The following is a 20,580-nucleotide window of genomic DNA, read 5'->3' as shown; positions in this document are numbered from 1 at the left end:
TGAAGATAAAAAACAATACAACTTTCAAAGATGCTAATTGTCAGCATTTTAGCAACCACATTGTTTTACACAGTGAACAGATTAAACATTAACATTTATAATACAAAAATATTTGTACTTTCGGTGTTCTCAGACAGAAACATTTACTACTCCTTTTTATGGACACAAAGAAACTCCAGTTGCCAGATGGAGCCAGTATTGCAAGCTCATTGCATGAGGAATTCATCAGTGAATCAGTTATAGATCAGGGATTTTCAGACCTGATTTCTACTAGCTCTATTTCCATCATAGGAAGGAAGATGAATAATCTTTCACACAGAAAGTTTCAAAAATAAAAGAGTTAAAAGATAAATGGCATGATTATCAGATAATGGAGAGCTAAAATAGGAAAATATTGAATGGATGTACCAATTAAATTCAGTTCCAATGTACAATATTTAGAGTTTGGAGGTTTTTTTTCTTTGTTTGTTAGTTGGGTTTTTTTTCAAAACAGTAGTTTGAGTTGGAAGGGATTTTCAAAGGACATCTGGTGTAAACCCTCCACAATGAGCAGGGACATCTTCCACTTGATTAGGTTGCTCAAAATCCCATCCATTTTTATCTTGAATGTTTCCAGGAATGGGGGATCCAGCACTTCTCTGCACACCTGTGTCAGTGCTTTACCACCCTTATTTTCAAAAACTTCTTGTATATAATCGAAACCAACCCTCCTTCACCTTGAAACCATTACCTCTTGTTAAATTGCAACAGGCCCAACTAAAAAGTTTGACCTCATCTTTCTCAGGCCCTCTTCAAGGTGTTTTGGGGCCTTCTGTTCTCCAGGCTGAACAAGCCCAGATCTCTCATCTGTCTTCACAGGAGAGGTGCTCCCTCTTCATGGCCACTTTAACAGGTCTGTGTCTTTCTTGTGCCAGGGGGCCCAGATCTGGTTGAAGTCTGATAAAGTTTTTAAAAGGAAATGGAGGAAGATTTTTTTTTTCTGGTGGTGGTAGGTTTTTTTGGACTTTTTTTTTGTTTTGTTTCCAAGAAACTAAAGTAAGCTGTGTACAGATTTATCCCCAGAAGACCTGCAGTTCTGTCTTTTAGCAGCTCCTTCTCCCTCCAGTCTGCAACTGGGAACCAATGTGTTTTTTTCCTTTTACTAGATATAGTTTAAATCTATTGTAAGATAACAGGATTGCATTGATTTATGGTCTAAGAGATTAATAATAGAGAATAATAGATAAAGAAACAATTATTTTCCTTATTTGTTATTATCTAACATGTCAGATAGATTGGTCCTAAACTCATTCCCAGTAGTCACTGCAGAAAGGCACAGTCTAAAGGAGCCCTTAAAAATATTCTCAAGTCATCTTTTGGAGACTGCTGCTAAACATCCCTGCATTTGGTCTGAGGTTTGAAATAAAGAAATCTGTGGAGGTTTTTCTTAGTCAGAACAGACAACGTAATTTCTGCAAATGAAAGTCTAAGAAAAAAAAATCATGAAATATTAATTCCAATGACTTTTTAAATCAGTTTTTTCCCCTGGATTTCTTTTTTTTTCATTAGTTATTTTATAACACAGCCAAATGGGATATTTGAAGCCTTCCATTAAAACAAAAAACAAAACAACTCATCCAATATAACATATATAATAGAGAACAGTTACTAAAGCAATGAAATTAAATTAATTGCATGGAATGGAAAAACATTTTTAATTAATTATATTTGTATAGTCACTTTATTTTATCTTGAAAATCTTGCAGTAGCAACCACAAATGAAAAAATATTATAGAGCACCACAGAAATGTAGTAGATGCCCGATGTACTTAAATATTCCCTTTGATGTACCTAAAAAAACTGCCCTGGATATTGTTTTTGTATTATTTAAGTGAGTTTTTCCAGAAGAGGTATAATAAGGTTGGTGGTTACTGGCTATTGATTAATGCATCTGCTTTTTGCATTGCATCTTGTTAGATCTTTATTCTCTACTAGTAATTCAGAAAAATTTAAGGTTAAAGAAATTGTAGTGGGTCTGGCGCTGGTCAAACACCAGTGCCCTTACTAAAATTATTTATTCCTTTTTTGCTGTGAGACAAGGTTTAGGAGAAGTAGAAAAGCAGGCTCAAACTTTGACGGATGTACAGAAAACTTCATTAACAGAACTAAAAAAAAAAAAAAGAAAGAAAAAAAAAGAGAGAGAAATTAATTAGAATAAACCTTCAGAACACTTCTGCTCCCAACTTTTGTTTTCCTACTGTCAATGTAAAGAGACAAATTTGGTATTTTCAGTCAGTTTACCACTTTAGAATAGTGTATCATTAGTTCTTTTAGGGAGAGGTGTCTCTTTTGCCATGCCATAGAGATCTTTCCATAAGAAACAGTTCTCTCATGGCTTTTTATTTCCACAAATAGCAGCTGCCTGGAAATTTGCAAGCATGAAGTCCCTCCCATCTTTTCCAGCCTTCCCACAGCTGCACCATGGGCCATGTTAAACTTATGGGGTACTATTTTAAGGATGAGCTGTTCAACAGCAAAGGTTTTCTTTCTCTATCTCTAAAATCATCTTTCTCTCTGGGAACAGAGATCTTCTTCTTTCCCTGGAGTCAAAGGGTCTTCATCACTCTTATCTCTCTCTGTTTAAGCTTCTTGCTTCAATCACATCTACTTCAACATCTGCTTGCCTCAGTATGGATGCTTTTGCTCATCTACAGTTTGAACACTCCATCCCCCCATGCTTTTTTCATGAATCAAAGGGATATTTTAGTGTATCACAGTCCGTCACCATGGCCTTACTAAAAGAATTTTAGCCTAAGACTAAGGTATCTCCTCATTCTGCTCCCATTGGGACTTGACTTCTTCCTTGGCGTCTTCATGTTTTTTCTCTATGTGTCTTCACTCTGTTCTTTCCTCTCACGCAAGAGAGAATTGGCATCTGCAAGTCTCGTCTGTTTTGGGGGTTTTCACAGCACTGAAAGAGTTAACCTTGCCCAGTCCTGCTTATGTCCATGTGATTTCTGCTGGGTGGTGGCCTGAGCACTCGAAGTGCTGGATTTTCAGGCTGCGCTGGGGGGGCCGTGTCAGGATCTCAGGGTGCCTGAGCCAGAACATCGGTGGAGGCTCTGGCTGCATGGCTGTCTTCTGGCCCCAGCTGCGTTCAATTCCAGCCATGGGTCTGCTTTCTGCGTGGGCTGCAGAGCTGCCTCCAGGTTTTTTTCAGCAGCCACTCTGGAGGTGGGCCAGGATCTCAGCAGCCAGGCTAGGACTCAGTGGCTGATGGCCTCCCCCCCGCCCAGCAGCCACTGTGGCCCGGCCTGGCCTGGCCCCCACCATGGCGGAGCGGGCCCGGCCTGGGCTGCGTCTCATTACCTGTTCTAGGCCAGAAGAAAGAGAGAGCTTCCCGACCTTGTTCAGTTTAAAATGTGAGTGTCACAAAGGCGTGTTCAGCTCTTTAATTGGCTTATCAGCATGTGTATTCTTCAAAGCCAGCCAGCGATTGTTTTTTGCCAGGCACAGAGGAAGCTCTTAATAGCTCCTCTCAGTTAAGTCACTTCTATAGTTGGTTCTTTCCCTCCTCACCAAATGTCAATTAATGCAAAACCAGCACAGAAATAAAAAATTAGAAGCTGCTGTTTAGATGAACAGTTTCTGATTTTTATTGAAGAACTTAAAGTTTTCCTATATGGGACACTAAAGAATCTGTTAAGGGATTAATGCAGTGAAACAGTACAGGGAACACAGTAAAAAATGTGGAGTTTTCAGAATGTTAAAAATACCTGTCTGAATAATTGCAGCAAAAACACTGTAACTGCAGTTCTCATAAACAGAATTCTGTGTGTCCTATAAGACCTACATTTTATCATTTCAGCTATTAATAATAACACTCAGCTATGGAACAACTTTAAAAGCAGAATTTTATCTCTGAAGAACTCAATTACTCTATCTTTGTAGCAGTTAAATGCCTTCAATTTAGTTTCATATTTGTTCAATTGTGAGCTTGTTTCAAATGTTTGTTTCCCTTCAGGATAGCTGCCATTTTAACCTCAGGACCCTACAACATATCTTCTCTGGCTCTGGATGTAGAACTCCTTGAACGCTAGAGAAAAGTGTCTTGTAGCACTCAGGACCTAGCTGTAATATCCCTGTATTAAACAATGAAATGTAATTGATTGTGGTGTCCAAGAACTTAATGTTCCAGTTTTACTGCACAATGAAATCCATATATCAGAAAGAATCCTAACATATAAGGAATTATTGTTCTTTTATTCATCAGTGTGAAAGCGGTAACCATCTTCCAAAGGAACAATATTCAGAGTGCCATGGAATATTGTCCTTATGATGTTTGTTAAATTTTACAACAGTAATCAAGAAAAGTATTTGCTATCACTGTTGAATCAACAAACAGATGTTCTTAATAAAACTCTTTTCCAAACACCAGTTACAAAACACAAAAAGCTTTTGCCTTTGGCTTTAACTTCTAGCCAAACACAAAGTATGTGCAACTATCACATGCAGTGTGAAGTATGTCAAAATACACATACAAGAGGCTGGGTACTTTTGTGCACAAAATTTGCCTTTGGAGAATAAATTGCCTTCTGAGTTATGTCATGTCCCATAAGCTGAATTACAATAGCATTTATATGCCTTGAATGGTGCTCAGGTGTTTCTACTTACTGATCTCTTCACTGTAGCTCTTGCATTCTAAGGTGATATTAATTTCAAACTAATGTGGAAGTCTAAAATACCTCAGATGATAGGTACTCCCAAAATACTTATTCCTCTCCATTATATGATTTGAATTGTATGATTCTCATGGTATGATTTAAATATATTTTTGGAAAATGTATAAAATTTCTGCTTACATTTCCATTTTTACCTGCCTGGTTGTGGTCTTATCGCTTAAAACTTTATTTATTTAAGGGAAAAAGAAAAGATACGGCCTTAAAGAATTTTATATTGTTATCCTAATTTAGTCTTAAATAAGTTGTCAGCCTGTTCCAAAGTAACTGTTAATAAGTGCCATGAGAAGGGAACAAAGTAAGTAAGCAATATTTTGTCAGATTCAAAATGTTCTATAATGACTACATAAAATTTTCAAAATTCATTACCACAGGCAAAGTAGCCTTCTTATTTTTCTTTCATTAAAAATCATTCCATATGAAACATACATCTAAAATGTTTTCTGGACAATGTTTCTTTATAATAAAATGAAGCTAGTAATGAGCGTAATGAATGTAATAACTACTCAGTAATGCCACATAAAACAATTATGGAACATTGTATGGTTATGTTGGGTTATTTTATTTTGAAGAGGAACTTTCATTGCATGCTTTCATTTATTAATGGTTAAACCTTCTACTCTCAATATGAAGGACAACAGCAAATTTAAAAAAATTGCATTTCTAGACTACTCAGGTGAAAGTATCTGAATCATTGAAATTGACAATGTCATGGTAAAATCTTATTATTGGACTTATTCCCTTACTCATCTGTGTTTTCCTTTCTTTCATCCTTTTTACACTCATAAATTCTGTGTTTCATTTGAACTATTTTCTGAGACCCAGACTGACATAAGTATTTGATATAAAATTTTCTGGCAAACTCCTTGTGGTCCATCAGGACATTAGGTGTTTGTCAATTTTTTTCCTTTACAGCGAGTGCCCTCTGTATTACTACTAGTCATTCGTTTTCTTGACTCACCTGGAAACGGCTCTGTCAGTGTCATTGAGCTTCCCAAGAATCTATCCAGTTCTCCTGAACAATTCTCAGGAGAGTTTCTAGGGGTACTTAGCAAGCTAAAATTTGCTAAGGTGCTCCTATGTCTTTAAGAAAGGGTGAAAAAAAGCTCAACCAAAACCACATACATTGATTTGAATTCATTTTTGTCCAAGTAGTAATAAGGTACAATGCAAATGGAGGTATTTATTCACAGCATCCAGTATAACAACTCATGGTTAAGGAAGTAGGCAGAGAAAAATCATGCTGGTCTAATTACTTTAAATAAGAAACTCACACTGCCTCTCTACCTCTCCCCACTTCTGAACCCTTTCCTTGTAGATTATGTTAGCTGTTACAAATAGTCTCTTATTTCAAATACTACATAAAGAAGAGGGGATCTTCATTTTTCATGTTTAACTGATAGTTCTTATTTAGGACATAACTTGGTCCACTTATCAAGCATAATAAGTATTGTTTCACTTCATTGGTATAGCCTAAAATATTCTAAATTGCTAGGCTATCTATCCCTTCTTATATTTTGTTGTTCCCTAATTTATATTAATCTGTAAATTCTTCCTTTCCCAAGTTGTGACCTCCAGCTCCATTTCACTTTGCATTTCTTGTGCTCCTGACACTGAATTCGTGACAGCTCTGATTTGTTTCTCTTTTCCATGAGCAATTTAATTCACTAAAATGGCACACTGATGTCTCACCTGGAGGGACTGGGGAGGAGAGGATAATTTTCTTCCATTATAGTCTTTAAATAAGATCACAGAAATTCCAGCAAGAATCCAAGCTGATGCACATAAGGAAGGGCAATACAGAAGCAAAGGATTAAGGAAGGAATAGGAAATGCAGGAGAAGGAAGAACAGAAAATAGCATCACACTTCTTTTAGGCAGCAGCTGCTTGTGAGAGCATCTCATGTCTGTGAAACTGCAGAGCAGTATGCATGTTTCAATCTCAAACCCTCTAACACAGCTTGCAAAGCTACACATTTACTTACAGCTAAAGCAGCTCATTACTTGCTCTCTGTTAATGCCTGATACGGCCTTGGCCATCCTGGTGTGACAATGAGTTTGAGGTAATAAACCTCTATTATTCTTTTTCAATATATCTATACTAGATATAAATATTTACTTATAGAATGTAGATAATAGAGAGAGACTATATATACAACACACATAGACATTGTCTTCATTTATTTGCTGCAATAATAATAATTTATACCTTGAAAAACTTAATTCCTGTTACTTTGTCAGTTAGTGAGAGATGATCCTTGAAAGTTCTTGTTTGGACCTGTATCTACAGGCATGATTACAGAAATATTTAAGCTGAGAGGATTGAAAAATGGAAGACAGCTCTCACTTGAAAATTAGGGTACAATTTTCTTTCTTCATTTTCTAACCCAAAGACCTGTTATGGAAATTCATTAAATGTTTGTGCTTGTTTCAGCCAGGACAGAGTTAATTTTTTTGCAGTAATAGTAGGGAGCACGGTTGTGTGTCAGTGAGGTAATTCTGTACCACAGGGCATTGCTGAAGGTAGGGATAAGGGACTCTGACTTCCAAAAACAAGACTGTGGCTCCTGAATGAAAAATATGTTGTCATTGTCTGCCATTGTTCATTGCCTTCAGGTCCCCATGAGCATTTTGTATATGAATCACCCTCCTTTTTTTGTATACTTTTGCTGCTACCATTGTTGCTGTTACTGTTCCTATTTCATTGCTGTTTTAAGTAAACTGTTCTTATTTCAACACATGATCTTCATATTTTGTGCCTCCAGTTCTCAACTCCATCCCACTGGTGTGGGACGGGAAGGAGAAGTGGGGAGCAAATGAACAGTAGTGTGGTTTGGAATCTTGGTGGGAGAACTAAATTGGGGAATACTCCTAAACCATGACAATATTTCACACTATTTTCAAAATAAATAAATATAAAAATAAATAAATAAACACATTCTAGAGAATACAACTACTTCTGTGGTTAAATGAATATAGAAACAGTAGAAGTATTCAAAACTGATGCATGATTGTTGGAGTCCTTCTCTGGTTTTTTGTTTTAATCTGAACTAGTCCTTACAGAGTGTGCATTTTTGAATTTATTTTGTTTAGACTATATTCAATTAACTTTATTATATTTTATTGTATTTTTGAACAATACACTTACTGTTGTTTTGAACAATAATATTACTTTCACTATATAGATAGTTGGCCTAATAAAAATGGGGAAAGTAGCTAAATTAGAAGGATAAGGGTAGATGAGTTGACAAAACCCACTCGAATTTTTTCCTGCTTTTTCATGAGACTGAACTGTTAGTTGTTTTATAAGATAAGATTATCTGTTTGTTATAGTCAAAACAATGTCAAGAACCTTGTAAAAGAAACAAGATTTGGTTTATTTCTTCAGATAAAAGCAATAATTATTTTATTAACAGATCCAAAATCAAAACCAAAATGACACCTCTCTGGATTAGTCCTCTTAATTAAAAGTAAAATAGTTTTGTTATACCTGAATTTGAGTCAAACAGTAACTACTGGAAAGAGAAAAAACATTTTAGTACCAATCCTGTTACTAATAATTTTGATAAAGCTTATCACAATCTCTTGGTAATGAAGACTTCAAAGGATGTCCTGCTTCTATATCTGACGTACTGTACATAAGGAAAACATTAGTCCTTCAAGCCTGCATGGAAACAGGATGTCTTGTTACTTGCATAAACAGTAGATTAATGTCTGTCTGAAGAAATGATGGAATAAGAATAGAAATTAAAACTTCACTTGAAGTAGTATAACATGAAAAAGTTTGTCTGCAGCTCACAATGATCAACAGAGTTTCCTCTGCTGTCTCAGATCCTGCAACAGCCTGGTTCCCTTCAGGTTTAGAGGAAGAATGGCTGGGGTTGTTTAATTATTTCTCAGTATTTCTTGTAAAATGCAGTGTTTGCCAGCATAGGTGTAGTATGATATTAATATGACTATAAAGCTCTCAAAAGCTGGCCCTTTGATTCTCTATGATGCTGCAACAGGCACAGAAATTCTCTGCAGGACTGTCTTGTTCAGTAGAGAACAGTGTAACTTCTAGTATGCAGAAATTAGAGATTTTAGATTCCATGTGCAATTCTCACTCCAAGCCCTCAGGTAAACACACTATCTTACAATGTTATTTGAAAACTCATTTTCTGTTTGTTTCTTTTCTTCTCACAGGATTGCTATTTAACATGTCACTGGGTATTTGATACTCAGTGAATAAACAGCTATTTAATGCTTCCTTCAGTCCCTTTCAGTGCATGGCTTCAAATGCCATTAAGCCCAGAGCACTGAAATATGTCACTTGTCCTAGTGACACTTGAATTTTTAACACCCTGATCCTAGAAAATAAAGTCCTGGCTGCCTCAGTACAGGAGATAAAAACTCAACACTCTGCAAGTCAAACCAGCTATTTCCAGAAAATGCACAAATAACATTATTTATACAGATGTATGTGTTTGCTCTTGAACAACTTGATTAAGGTAATTTAGATCAGATATCACTTCTATCCTAGGCTAGGGAAAATTTTCAAGACTATCTATGCTAGGCTTTAAAATCAGTTTCAAAAATGCATTACATTTTTCATAGTGGAAGCAGAATTCAAACGTAAATGAGGAATTTAATTTCTTTTCTATTACTTCCCATATAATAAATGTTTTCAGCTAAAAGGAACAGAGAAACTTCCAATATTCTTTTTGACAGCATTGGAAAAATCCTTAATAGAGATCAAAGCATGAAATCTTTTAAGGAGAACTTTGATATTAAGAAATATGGGTGGTTTTATCTTATCTGAATAATTTGTCTGATATAAAGTGGTTCCAAGCCTTCATCCAATTTTAGATTTAACACCTAAACTGAAATAAAATTACTCTACCTTGATTCATATGCCACAGGAATGAATACTATGGATGTGCACATGAAATAAAGACAACTTTGCTTTAGTTGCATCTTTTCTTTTATACCAACCTGCCAGCACAAGTCCTGCCTGTTAGTATTTCCTGAACACCTCAGAAGGGGCAGTCACATTCCCAATGCCTATTGGCATCCTGTAGTTTACACAGCTGCCTACATTAATCCCACGAGAGATCAAGAGAGCACACACCAGCCATGGGCAGAACAGCTTCAATGTGAGTCTGGTGAGGCACAGGAACAGGTTACCCAGAGAAGCTGTGGAGTCCCCATGTCTTGGAGTGTTCAAGGCCAGATTGGATGGGGCTTTGAGCAACCTGGTCTAGCGAAAGATGTCCTTGCCTATGGCAGGTGGTTGCAACCAGATAATCTTTAAAGTCCCTTCCAACCCAAAGCATTCTATTATTTCAATATTACAATATTTTCTGTTGTTTTAAATTTAAATAATGTAGACTCTTAAGCAGAAATTGATATGAAGTGCCACTGTTTAATTTACTAATATAGACATAACCAAATTGCTTGTTTTCTGTAAATATTCAGTAATATATAAAGGTAGCATGTAACAGTAAAGGCTACACTGATTTGGAGGAAGCACATGTGGTAACATCAGCACACATGTGGGCTCTTAGTCACAAATTGTGGTATATGATGCACCTCTCAGCTGGTCAAGCTCAGAGGAAACTGTTCTTTGTGGGACTGGGGGGGATCATTCCGTCAGGAGAATGTTACATTGGGAATCTGTTGAGCAGTGGTGTCCAACCTCTCTGTTGGTGAATGAGAGTAGCTAAGTTGAAAGCACATCCCCCAGACACGGACCTGAATTTTGTATACCAGAATAACCAATGAACATGTATTCTAGGGACCCCTCCCCCACATTGTGTCTTTTGCTGCAGGTATAATATTCTGGTTTGTAGGACTGGAATCCATCTCTCTTTGACATTACTGATTTTTATTTTTCTCTGAGGAACATGCACATAATATTGTTTTTTTGGGGTCTTTTTTTCATTTTGATATTTACTGTGCAATGGAAATAGTTAATTTGTCTCATATTCCATGATTTTAAAAAATAACAAAAAACCACAAAAGACATCTAGAGATAAGTAAGAAAGAAAAAAAACCCAGTTTCATATAGTACTCATCTTCTGAGTAAGGTACAGATCTGCCTGCTGTATCAGTTCAGGTGATGATCTGCCCCTTTCATCAGTAACTATGCCCACTTTTCTCTTCCATACACAGGTTTGGGTGCCCATCCTTCAGAAATTCCACAAAAATGATCTATTAACATGTAAAGAGGAATTTTACACTGTATCCACAAACTTGTGGATCTGCTGTTACTGGAAACTAAAATTTTCCATAGGAAGTCACATCTACACCAAATGAATGCTATAGAGAGAAGTACTTTGTGTAAGGGCATCACTTTTGATGTCCAGATGTCAGCCACAGGATTCCCAGCTAACGCTCCCAGATTTTGTTGTTTTGGTTTTATTTTTTTTTTTTTGGTGTTTTTTGTTTTTTGGGGTTTTTTTTAAATTTGTCTACTATAGTAAAGAGTTTTTGAAAACCTTACAGAAAAACCTCACCACTGTGCCACATATTGGTTACAACTTTCTTCCAAGAACCAGGAAGATTTTTTACCCTTTCTCACTTTCTCCAACTAAAACACAAACAGCATTGCTGTTAAAGAACATATTCCTATCTAGAGTTCAGTATGAAAGAAATTATGCAGCTAAATTAGAGCTCTGCTAAAATAGGTTGTGTTAAATACTCTCTCAGTGTCATTTTCACATTATGTTTTTTAGTATTATGGGGAGATTTGAGCCTGTTTAGAACCTTGCAGAGTTCACATAGACATGAAAATGTCTTACATATTGTGTGCCAGGAAAATATCTGTTTATTAGATATGTAACTAAGGAAAGATCTGCTCTGAACATGCTTTTACGTTGACATTCATTTAATCTTTTATTAATGTACAATGTTATTCATATTACAATTTAAATTTGCCAGCTTTGAAACTCAGAGCTCTGGATATACTAGCTAGAATGCTGCAACTTGTATATTTCTTTTTTAAAATAAAACCAACCTCTAAAACAATGTTTTTATAATGTAACTTTATGTACTTGGACAAATTAATTATCAGTTCAGTGATATGAGCTACAGCCTATGTATAGTAAAAACTTTAAATTTAGCATACATTTTGACGATAGCTAAGAGGTAGTAGCAAAGATATATTTTGTATTCCACATATGGTTGTTCTTTCTTCTCCTTTTAGTTATATCTCAGTGCTTTCTACAGTCCACTCAAATTCTAAGCAGATTTGAAACAGAAAAGGCCAGTTTTTAGTTACAAATATTTGGAGTGGTGTTCTAAAATAAAATGTGTCTGAAAGAATACATGAAGTATAAAAGTCCATCTGAATGAGATGCAGAAATGTATAGGTCTGAAAATTTTAATGAATACCTTTAAGAACTATTGAATGCCCTGTTTAAAATGAAGTGTGGAAATCTTCTTGTAAAAGACCAACCCTCTTTTTCAATGAAAATTCTTTTTAAGTAGGATTTGGGTTTTCCTTGTGTTGTTAACAAGCAGATAAATAAAATTATATTATAAATTAAAATGAAATTTCTCTGATGTAGTTTGCATGTCATAAGTAGAAAAAAAAATCATTAAAAAATCTCTGTATTTCAAAGTATTGGTCTTGTTCTACTAAAAAAAAAAAAAAAAAAAAGGGATTCTGCCATGGTTCTAGCTATACTTCTCCAGAAACATTATTTCTTAACATGATGAGGTTCCTATTCATCTGGAATATTTAATGAAACTCTGATATCTCATACTGTGATGAAAAAAAAAGGCATCTATTTCACTATGCTGATTAATTTTGGAGGGAGAATAAATCCCATTTCAGTTTGGTTATTTTTTAGCTGCAAAAATATGTACTGTGTCTATTTTAGTACTGGCAAATCTACCCTCATGCAAATGATATCTTAGCTGAGAATTTCTGATATTCATCAGTTTGACTTTTGTTTTAAGTAATCAACATTTTTTAAAAGGATAAACTTAATTTTGTGTAGTTCTCCAGAGTCATTCAGGGAAAAAAAAAAAAAAAAATTGAAATCTGGAGCATGGTAATGCAAAACAAAAAAAAAAGGTACCATCTGGTAAACTAAGACATGAATTTACATCATATTAAATTTCTCTGTGGTAGCTACTCCATTAACAAATGGTGTAGTGTAATGAATGACAATTGAATAATCCAGTGTGGTCCAAGGGCCTGTTGCCTGTATTACAAAAATTTGTGCACTTTCTTCATATCCACTGTTGTGCTTAGACTTCTGTTTTTTTTAATTAAATGTGGATTGGACTTAGTATACACAAAATCAGTTCTACCAGCATAGTTGTGTACCGACAACTTACCACCCAAACTTAAAATTAGATAGCATCCTACCCCTTATTTAACATTTCTTATTACTTGAGATTTGACTTCCTATCAAATTCTACAGCAGGGAGCCAGATAATGAGACCTTGTCAAAACTGAATAAGCTTATTTTCTGCTGAATGTTTTGACACATGCATGCACACCTACACTTGTGTACACACACTCACAAGGTTGGTTTTCTTCTTTAATTCATGAAAAATAGTTTGGAAAAACAAGTTTTAATCATAAAAGGGATAGCTGTAATGAGAAAAAAAAACCCCTCATATTTCTCTCAACATAATAGTTACTGAACTAGTAATATATTGAGATTAGATTACAGCGAATCATTGTGATCTAATATATTTTGAAGTTTGGGGGGGATTTCTCTTTTAAGTGGTGTACACAACAATTTTTTTTAATATTAAATTTTTTTTCTTTTTCCAGGTTGAGTGGTATGAATCTACCTTCTCCAGTTATCAGCAGTAAGAACTGGTTACGACTCCATTTTACGTCTGATAGCAATCACCGACGAAAGGGATTTAATGCTCAGTTTCAAGGTAGGAAACCTATAAAAGCATGCCTAAAAAGCCCTTTACCTTTAAACATCACTAAAGTGGTGATGGAATTTGATAATTATGTTTAAATATCCCAGTCACAGTAAAAAGCTGACTCTTTTTATTACTATGTAACTATTGTTCTTACGCTGAATATCTGTTTTTCTTGTGTGATCAGATGTCTCTAGGAATTTACTTTTGGAAAAAGTATGTGTTCTTCACAATGCAGTCTGCTCTAAATATGTATTTGCTTGCTCACTTTTTTTATAATAAATTTCTTTGCAGTCAGTCTGATCTTTGCTTTAAAAACTCCCTGGAATGCAACTTGCAGAAAGTCAATTCCACACAAAGGCAGGCTTCTATCTAAACATTGTCTTCCTTCATTATTTAAAATCTAACTCTTATCCAGAAGCTACATTCATTGGAAATTTGACTCAACCATAGTATAGTACAGATTATATTTCAGGCTCCTGCATATATTTGCATATACATCTTCAAAAGAAGACAAGAGGATGTCAGCGTTGCTGTCATTTGTATTTATGTTCATATAGATACTTTTTAAAATGCAATTTTTTAGAATGGATTCTTTATTGATTTTTTTAATTTATAAATCATTACTCAAGATGAAAGACATGGTAGTTATATTGAAAATAGAAAAGTTTATTAATTTATCTGTGCTTTCAAATTCTCTGCTTACATATGCTGTTTCAACCCTTTTACCCCCCACAGCATCAAATCCTTTAGGAATTTCTGTTTTTTCCCTGAAACTGTGGAACCTCTACCATTTTTTAAATGAAAAATACATGACAACTGTAAGTTTCTGGTGACTATGGCATGCAAGTGCAACAAAAGCATTTAATATACATAGTTCTCTTAGCTTTAAAAATATTGTGAATATTTCAGAAAAAAAAAAAATCTGGTTTCATTTCATTTCGGCAACTCAGCATAAGTATGTGATCCTTTGCACTTACAACTTTTTTTTTTTCCAAAGTTTGCCAAGGATGCATATATAATACCACTGCTGGGCACTATGAATGTAAATGCACTGCTTATGTTAACTCTGTCTTAAGTCTGTTAATTGGGGTCCACAAAAACATGGTGATTTGTCCTGCTGGTGCACCAGAAAACTATGAATGAAGAGAATAACAAGGAGGAAGTTTGTGATGATGTGACATACACTAGAAAATAGTTTTTGTTCTTTTTCAGTAGACCTTATCTCTAGACAAATAATCACCAAGTAGTTAAAACTTCTGGGAAATATCAGGGGAAGTAGTTTTTTCAGATGTGTCTCTCTTGATCTGCATAATACATCAGATATTGGGTAAAAGTGTGAACTTCCTTGATGTGGAATATACCTTGAATGACATGTGGAAGTATCTTATGGCAATTCAAATTCTTACAATTACAGAAATTTCCTTTCTTAATTCAAATCATTCTTATGAATTACAGGTTCATAAATTTTACTGTATTTAATACAAAGATTTCTGAATTACATGAGAGATCATGACTTACATAGTTATCTATCTTATCAGACTCAACTGCAATTAAATAAATTCCTATGTTAGTGATATAAACATAAACTATGTTAAAACATAGGAGAAAGATTTCAAGACCCACAGGATGAAAATTCATAGTGGTATAAAAATCAGATTAATCTAACAGCTTCATTAAGTCCTTTTTATTACGCAGCATTAGTAATTATATTATGTGTTTATTTGAAAACTAAGCAGAAGTAACAATATTTTCAGCTAGAGTAACCTACTAGTATCACAAATTGCACAATAGCGGAGGTTGGAAGAGCCCTCTGGAGCTCATCTAGCCCAGTGTCCTTCTCAGAGAAGGATAACCTAAAGTAAGTTGTCCAGGACTGGGTCAGGGATGGGTTTTGAATACCTCCAAGATTAGGCTCTGCAGCCTCTCTGGGCAGCCTGTGTCAGTGTTTACCCTCAGAGTAAAAAAGGTTTTCACTTTTTTGTAAGTAGGTTTTCCCGAGTTTCGATTCGTGCTTATTGCTTCCTGTCTTATCAATGGGTATCATCATGAAGATTCTGGCTCCACCTACTTAACACCATCTCATTTCACAGGTATTAATTCACACCAATAAGATCCCCCTGATCTCCCAAAGTTTTCTATTCTTCAGGCTCTGATGTCCCAGCTCCTTGATCTTCTCCCTTATATTTTTGTTTTCAGAAACTTATTTCTCCTAAAATTCAAGAGCCTTGACATATATTTCCATCTTAGGTATTTCTCTTAAGTTAATTAATTATTTGACCTGATCATGAAACAAACAAAAAAAACTCCACAAAAACTAAATTTTGTGACATACATGACCTTGTTTTCAGGCACAAAATCTAGCAGTGAAAGAATGTCTCCAATATCTGATTGTCTCCAGACACAATCCTTTTATTTGTCCTCTGGGCAAATCCTGCGTTGAAGGCTATATGACTCTGAGACCTCCAAGAAACATTTTGCTTATGGGCAGCTATTCCCAATAATTTAAACAGACTGTTTCAGAATATACACATGAAGTGGGGATTGATATGTTGATATATTGAGCCATCCTGTCTTTGAGATGTGAAGTAAATATATAGACATTTTAATGTAACCATTTAATACTCGCTTTACTAATAGATGAGTCCTCATTACCAGACCAAACTGAAGGAATCTTTGTGATTGTTCTAATTTCCCAAAAATTCTAAATCTTGAGCAGCTGTCCTCAGGGCATTTGGGACTCAACTTTCTAATGTTACTTAGACTGCTTTTTCCTGTTGCTGCTTGCTAGAAAGAATAGCTCTTTAAAGTCAGTCTGTGCTGTCTCTGTGACTGCTTGCTTGGTTCATTCATGTGTGTGTGATGAAGATGTGTAATTGTGCTGCACAATAACAATAGACCATTGTTTCAGGGAAATAGAAAAGTCAGTAATTTTAATTGCAGTCCTTAGATATTAAATGAAGCAGCCTTTATGCTTTGCCAGATAGTAAGTTATTGTGTTTTAGAGTCCTTATATAGATTTTTCATGGTAGCTGTCAGGTGTAAATGCTATTCACAAAACAAAATCACAAGATGTTCTGCAGAAAGGGGTAGCTTGTCCATTTGCAGATAGCATCATAAGGACTGTGATGGGTTGATGTTGACTAGATGCCAGGTGCCCACCATATCAGTCATTCACTCCTCCACCTCACCAGAACAAGTAAGAGAAAATGTATTGAGATAAGGACAGCAGAGTATCACTCGCCAGGTACTGTCATGGGCAAATCAGGCTCAACCCTCACATATTCTGACTCCTTTCTCTGGATACTATTAATGCTGCACTGTGGCCTTTTTTCTTCTTAAATATGTTAATATGTTATCCCATCTCTGATGGACTCAGCCTCAGCTAGTGGCAGGTCAGTCTTGGAACCATCTGGTTTTGGTCCTATCAGACATGAGGGAAGCCTCTGACAGCTCTTCACAGAAGCCACCCCTGCAGCACCCCTACTGAGACCCCCCCCCCCACCCCCCCCCCCCCCCCCCCCCCAAAAAAAAAGCTGCCACTCAAACTCAATACACAAATATCTTTTTGACATTTTTATATTTTTAATATAAATCCATTACAATCTATTTTTTCTGATCTCATGCACCTCTTGTGCCAATTTAATCCATTCCTTTCTGTGATGTTGGTTCCTTCACTAAATACTCCATAATTAGCCTTGTGAAATACCAAAATGCTCTTCCTTTTTACTCCACAGTGAGCTCTGTATCCCTGAGCAGGGCCCCTTCTGGGTCTCTAAAGTGACTGAAGAGCTCCTAGAGTGAGCAGTGCCCGAGCCCCTCTGGCTGGGTCTCACCAGGGACAGACGTGCAGAGGCTGGGGTAGAGGTTGAGTCTCTCTGTTGGTTCCCCCACTTGCCAAGGACCTCTGCATTTCTTCTGCACCTGTGGTGATGGATCTAGGGTGGCTGCAGAAAGGCCATGGAGAGGTGGCATTTGTTTGACCTATCCACCACCATGTCCCTGTGCTCCTGTGCGTGTGCACAGGTGAGCTTTTTATTGCCTCACTGTCCTGGCTGCAGAGGGGACAGGCCCTACACCTTTTCGGGCAGGGCCAGGTTGCTCTTCTATACCAACCATATCATTGGTGGTTTTGGGGCCAGAAAAGGTTGAGTGCACCCCCAGAAGCACCCAATTCTTCCTCCCCATTGGGTTGTTGAGATCAGCTCTGTCAGGATCATCCTCTGCTGCTGGTGCTGCTCATCCCTGTCCTGTTTCTCTGGGATGTGGCTTGGAGACATGGTAAAGCCACTGTGTCTCCAAGCCATGGTGCTAAGAAAAGCAGGAGTGCTGTGTTGTGGAGTCAGAAGCCCAGCAGAGCCAGCGTGGTGCAATGCCAGTGCCAGAAGCAGCCCTGCGGAATCAAGGGGTTTGTCCACCACTGTTTCCCATTGTCTTTGGCTCAGGGACAGGAAGAATCTACCAAAGGATGTGGCCACCATCTTGTCTTTGTCCCAGGGGCTACATGGATGTAACCTATGGGGAGCGTCCACCGTCCTGTCTGTCCTGGCAGCCACACGGAACTAAGTCAAGGTGGTGAACTCCTGTAGTGTGTAAAGCACCTTCTCTTTTTTTATACTATTGTTATTGATATTTTTATACTATTGTTATTGATATTGTTGCTGTTACTCTGTGTTCCTTATTCCATGGGTTTTTTTTTCTTTTTGTTATCTCAATCTGTAATCTCTGTCTTTATCCTTCTCTTACTGGAAAGGGTGAGGGGAAGGGGGAGGCTTATCTGGAGTTTCATTTCCATCTGGTGTTAAGTCCCCACACTAACCTAGCACATCTAGCAGTGTCACTAGCTTTTTAGTCAGTATGGGAGGCAGCATAATATGCCTCCTTGAGCAACAATGAGATAATAAACTTTTTTTCTTTTCCTAGTAAGAATTCTGATTATCAGAGTTTTTGTAGAGATACCATACAGATCCTTTAATTACTCTTTCTCCCTCATATCAAATTAACATCATGTTTATTATTATCTTACCATAGCTATATTATTGCTGTAACTTGGCCTTTTCCAGTCAGCCAAAACTAATACTAACAAGCAGTCAATTTAATTTTCTTTTCTTTGTTTGATCTTTGATCAGGCAAACAGAATTATTATAATTTATTTCATTAAAATATTGGAACTACCAATTGGATATAAAGATATGCATAATTTGTTCAGAAATTTTTTCAGATCTTTGTTGCTTGCATTTTTAGCAATATTTAGTGCTCCATTTTTAACATGGTCAAGAAAACCAGCTCACTGGTATAAAAAAGATAGCACTGTACTAGAATAGCACATCTTAATGCATCAAGTAAATGTAGTGTTAAAATACTTGGCAAGCTGAATTTATAAATAAAATATTGCAGTGTAAAAAGTGAATCCAAATGATTGGTGTTTGGATTTCTTGTTGAATCATGTTTATTGTCCCATCTTCCATCAGATTAGGGTAGAAGTTTAAAGAAAAATTAAAAATTTTAACAATTAATTAGGTATAGAGTGAAGGGTTTGTTTTAGTATTTGCTGTTTTTTCCTTTCCACACATCCTTTGTTGTTTTCATTTGATTTTTTGTATTTTGATGTTGATTTCATCAATAAAAATATTTAAGTGTTTATTCTCTGTCTTTACCTGTGGAATATTTTTTCGTAGTTTCAGAGTTTCTGTTCAGAAGGAGGCATGGTGTTGAATGGCCCTGAAAACCACCATAAAAAAGTTACATTGGAGTGACATGTTCTGCCTTGTCTTCTTCATATCATACCAGCAACATTGGTCTTAAGGAAATGAACTCTCACAGTATATATCACTGGATACAGTTCTTGTTCTGCCTTGTTCCTTGGTGGCATTGCCATGGGGGGAAAGATGTTACAGTCATTCAGTTATTAACTTCTTTTTTTTTTTTTTTTTTAATTCCTTTACCTTCACCTGTGCTAGTACATGAATTCCCTTTGCACATTCAGTGGGAGTTGCAGAGCATATGATTTGTTTTATGCCAGTGCTTCATAAATGTGTAAATTCCCCAGAGGTGAAGTATCCTTAACAGGCTAACTAGGAGATGAAAACCCGGCACTTCCCAGAAACAAAGCTTATCAATGTACACAGAATCACTTAAAAGGTGTAATAAAGAATCCTCTGCTTTTTTCCTATTTACAACATGTACAGTATGCCTGTTTAGCTTCCAGTTATTGCCAGAACAATAGAAAGGTTTTTTAAAATATTTTTTGTTTTCTTTTTTAGGAGGAAAGAATCCCACAATACCTTTAGCTATACAGCTAAAAAGGATCTGCTTAAATTAAATATTTATTTCAAAATTCCTAGAAATATAACAGAATAAGAAAGCTTCCAAAGCAAGACATGAAAAATGGCTGTGTTTACTTTTTTACTTTTGCAGTAACTCCAGCCTCTGTTGCAGTGTTTCAAATAAAGTATTCTATTTTTGGAAAGTTTTCTGAGAGGTTCAAAAAGGTGTTAGGTATTTTGATAATTATGTACCACAAGTTATCTATCTGTTGTGTTTAACTACATTCAGTAATTCAGGATTTAGCAAACAGATAATCCTGAAGTCAAACAATGAATATAATAGAGACTGCTGAAATGAATGTATGCTAATGGAAAACCATGAGTGAAATAATGTAAATCAACTTACAATTGCTAGTTCTTTCAATGAATGTTCATAATTCTCAAAGTCTGCCTATAAATGCCTGTCCTTTCCACATATTCTTTAAAACCCTAGAAATTATATTTTAAATAAGTGAAAAGAATTTGCAGTGTTTCCTTAATGCATGGTACTTTTAATCAGGGGTTTAGTTTAGAATTGTTACTTAGAGTAAATTTAGAAAGAAAATTAGTAAAAGCAATTGAAAACATCAAGAGCCGGAAAAACCTCTTGTTTTCTAGCTCTTAAGTAACGCTGAATACTTTTCCTTTAAATGGTCCTAAGACAAAAATTTATATTTTGTTAAA

General features: G+C 35.9%; 1 protein-coding gene across 1 annotated transcript in view; it reads left to right on the top strand.

Moving 5' to 3' along the window:
• Window positions 1-20,580, top strand: part of CSMD1 (CUB and Sushi multiple domains 1) — a 1,071,386-nt gene that overhangs the window by 667,141 nt on the left and 383,665 nt on the right. The window contains exon 6 of the mRNA XM_041420500.1: window positions 13,491-13,603. Within this exon, the coding sequence (XP_041276434.1) occupies window positions 13,491-13,603 (113 nt within the window). The remainder of the gene's footprint in view (window positions 1-13,490; window positions 13,604-20,580) is intronic.

The sequence above is a fragment of the Onychostruthus taczanowskii genome, unplaced genomic scaffold, assembly GCF_017590055.1.
Source record: "Onychostruthus taczanowskii isolate IOZ18803 unplaced genomic scaffold, ASM1759005v1 scaffold11, whole genome shotgun sequence".
In the NCBI taxonomy this organism is placed as follows: Eukaryota; Metazoa; Chordata; class Aves; order Passeriformes; family Passeridae; genus Onychostruthus; species Onychostruthus taczanowskii.
This window is presented reverse-complemented; position numbering and strand designations above follow the sequence as displayed.